Source organism: Solanum dulcamara, chromosome 12 (assembly GCF_947179165.1).
Source record: "Solanum dulcamara chromosome 12, daSolDulc1.2, whole genome shotgun sequence".
Lineage (NCBI taxonomy): Eukaryota > Viridiplantae > Streptophyta > Magnoliopsida > Solanales > Solanaceae > Solanum > Solanum dulcamara.
This window is the reverse complement of record NC_077248.1, coordinates 53403233-53406102: the sequence shown is the minus strand read 5'-3', so window position 1 is coordinate 53406102 and position 2870 is coordinate 53403233. Positions and strand designations below refer to the sequence as shown.

General features: G+C 37.5%; 1 protein-coding gene across 1 annotated transcript; it reads left to right on the top strand.

Moving 5' to 3' along the window:
* Nucleotides 1-1589: 1589 nt before the first annotated feature.
* LOC129875768 (uncharacterized) lies at nt 1590-2226 on the top strand. The gene is made up of 2 exons (XM_055951012.1): nt 1590-1845; nt 1988-2226. Exons 1-2 carry the CDS (start codon nt 1590-1592, stop codon nt 2224-2226), a joined length of 495 nt encoding a protein of 164 aa, XP_055806987.1.
* Nucleotides 2227-2870: the final 644 nt, after the last annotated feature.

Here is a 2870-nt window from a genome sequence, read left to right as displayed (position 1 = left end):
TATTTGCTAGATTGTCATCCAAAGATCCATACATTCATTTCCAGAATGTGGCATATGTTTGCCAAAGTAGTGTTGGCGACCCATGATTAAATATGGATGTCATTGGACTACGCATTTTTACATTATCACTTACTAGTGAGGCTTCGGTTATCCAAACTTCCGTACAATGCCATCACAACTTGGGATGAATTACGCATAGCATTCATGGAGAAATATTTTCCATTTTCTAAGAAGTTGAAACTAACAAACAGAATCAACAACTTCCAATAGTTTCTCGGAGAGTCAATTTGTGGAGCTTTGGAGAGATTTGTAAAGTATCTACGAAGTATGCCAAATCATAGGATAGCAGATGAGTCACTTCTTGAACTATTGTACTGGGCACTTGATCATAATAGAAAGGTTATTACCGACATCATCACTGGTAGAGTATTCTTGACTAACACTTTTCAAGAGGCTTCAGAGATACTTGATTGTGTTATAAAGACCAACCGATCCTGGAGCACTAGGGACACAGAAACTTCGTAAAGCTCTTTTTCTGTTTGCATAAATTAGAATCCCAACTTAAAAAAAAGAGATACTTTAAGAGCTCGCTTAGTTAAAAACTAAAATCAAGCTGGTAGTCAAAAGCACGGGATAAGAGAAAATAAATGCAATTGACCATCAAGGTAAGGCACCAAGTTATGAAGACTATAGATATGAGGAAGGTCCTTATTATGTGAATGATTAAGTGGGGGGTTTCTGGACTAAAGCCCAAGCATATAATTAGGATTCTTGGCGCCAAGGTCAAGGAAATCAAAGTCGAAACTATAACAACTTCAATCGAGAGGGTCATTACAACCATGAAAACAACTACAATCATGATGGAAACTATAATCACGAGAATAATTACAATCGAAATAGATACAATAATCACAACCGCAGGCAAGATAGAGAAGGAGATTAGAGAAAGAGAGATAACAATAATAGTGGTGAATACATCCCTCCTGGAAATAGACATGGGGGATATGTACTTGCAAGAATCGAAGACATAATGGAAAAGATGATGTAAAAGTATGACACAACAGAGGATAATCTTAAGGATACAAAATGATCTTTCCATAATGAATCAAAAATTTGAGGATGATGTGAACGACGTGGCTGTTAGTAAGGATGAAGCAGAAAGAAAAATTAGGGAAGAAGTAGTAGGGAAAGAGTTAAGCACCAAACAACCTAAAAAAAGAGATGCATAGCATGGTGAGAAAGCAGGCGATGCAAAATATGATGCTCTAACTCTAATTCCAATGCCAAGACCTCCTCCTCATTTTCTGCAAAGATTAAAAAAGAAAGTCAAAGATGGAAAGTTCCTTAAGTTTATCTCCATGTTAAAACAACTTTCGGTGAATGTTCATTTGATAGAGGCAATAGAATAAATGTCGGGATATACAAAGTTTAAGAAGGATCTTGTCACAAAGAAGAGAATGGTAAGTTTTGAACTGACCAATAACGTGCATCATTGTAATGCAATCACTACTCGCTCCCTTGTGCAAATTAAAGAAGACCTAGGTGCATTCACCATACCATGAACCATTGAGGTATTCAACTTTGCAAAAATGTTGTGTGACTTGGGTGCTAGCATTAAATTGATGCCACTCACAGTGTTTCGACAATTGGGCTTAGGAGCCCCCAAATCAAAGTTAATGCATCTCTTGATGGCAGATCATACTGTGAAAAAACCCATGGGAATTATTTATGATCTTCTAGTAAAGGTCGAATCATTCATATTTTCTGCCGACTTCATCATTCTTGATTGCGAGGTAGACTTTGATGTTTCTATCATTCTGGGTAGACCATTCTTGGCAACCGAACGTGCTTTGGTAGACATGAACTGGCCAACTAAAGTTTTGACTAAACAATGAAGAGGTTATCTTTGATGTATGCCAAGCAATGAAGCATCATAATGATCTATGAGTTATTTGCATGATTGATGTTGTTGACGATTTGCAATCAGAAATACCTATTGAAGAGAGGTTAGGGGTTGAAGCTCTAGCTTCTGTCATCATGAACTTTGATATAGATCACACTGGAGAGTATGATGAGATTGTATGTGCACTTAATGGACTTGGGACTTTCAATCATGCACCTAAGAGACTCGACTTAGACTTAAAGAATAGAGCAACTCTACCAGCGAAGCCATCCATCGAGGAACCTCCAATTTTAGAAGTCAAAGCGCTACCATCTCACTTGTAATATGCATTTTTGGGACCCAACAACACGCTGCCGGTCATAATAGCTGTTGATATTTGCTAAAAGTAGGTAGAAGCTCTCATATCTGTCTTGAGATATTTCAAAAGAGCAATAGGATGGTCCATAGTTGACATTATAGGCATACCATCAGGCATATTTACTCATAAAATCCAACTTATGCCAGATTCCAAACCAAGCATTATACACCAATAACGTCTCAACCAACCTATGCAAGAGGTAGTCAAATGGGAGATCATCACGTGGTTAGATGCTGGAGTTGTTTATCCAATCTCAGATAGTAATTTAGTAAGTCATGTTCAATATGTACCAAAAAAGGGTGGTATTACTATTGTGCCAAATGCAAAGAATGAACTTATTTTAATGAGGCCTGTTACCAGTTAGAGTATGTGTATGGATTATCGCTAGCTCAACTCATGGACTGAAAAAGATCACTTTCCAATGTCTTTCATGGATCAGATGCTTGACCATCTCATTGGCAAAGGTTGGTACTATTTTCTTGATGGATATTCAGGCTATAATCAGATCTGTATAGCACTTGAATACCAAGAAAAGACCACTTTCACATGCCCATATGGGATATTTTCTTTCAAAATGATGCCATTCAGATTGTGTAATGCACCGGCGAC

Coding starts and splice junctions, on each gene's coding strand:
- LOC129875768 (XM_055951012.1), top strand. CDS start 1,590: ATGTTGTGTGACTTGGGTGCTAGCATTAAATTGATGCCACTCACAGTG. Junction 1,846..1,987: donor ACCATTCTTGGCAACCGAAC/GTGCTTTGGTAG, acceptor ATTTGCAATCAG/AAATACCTATTGAAGAGAGG.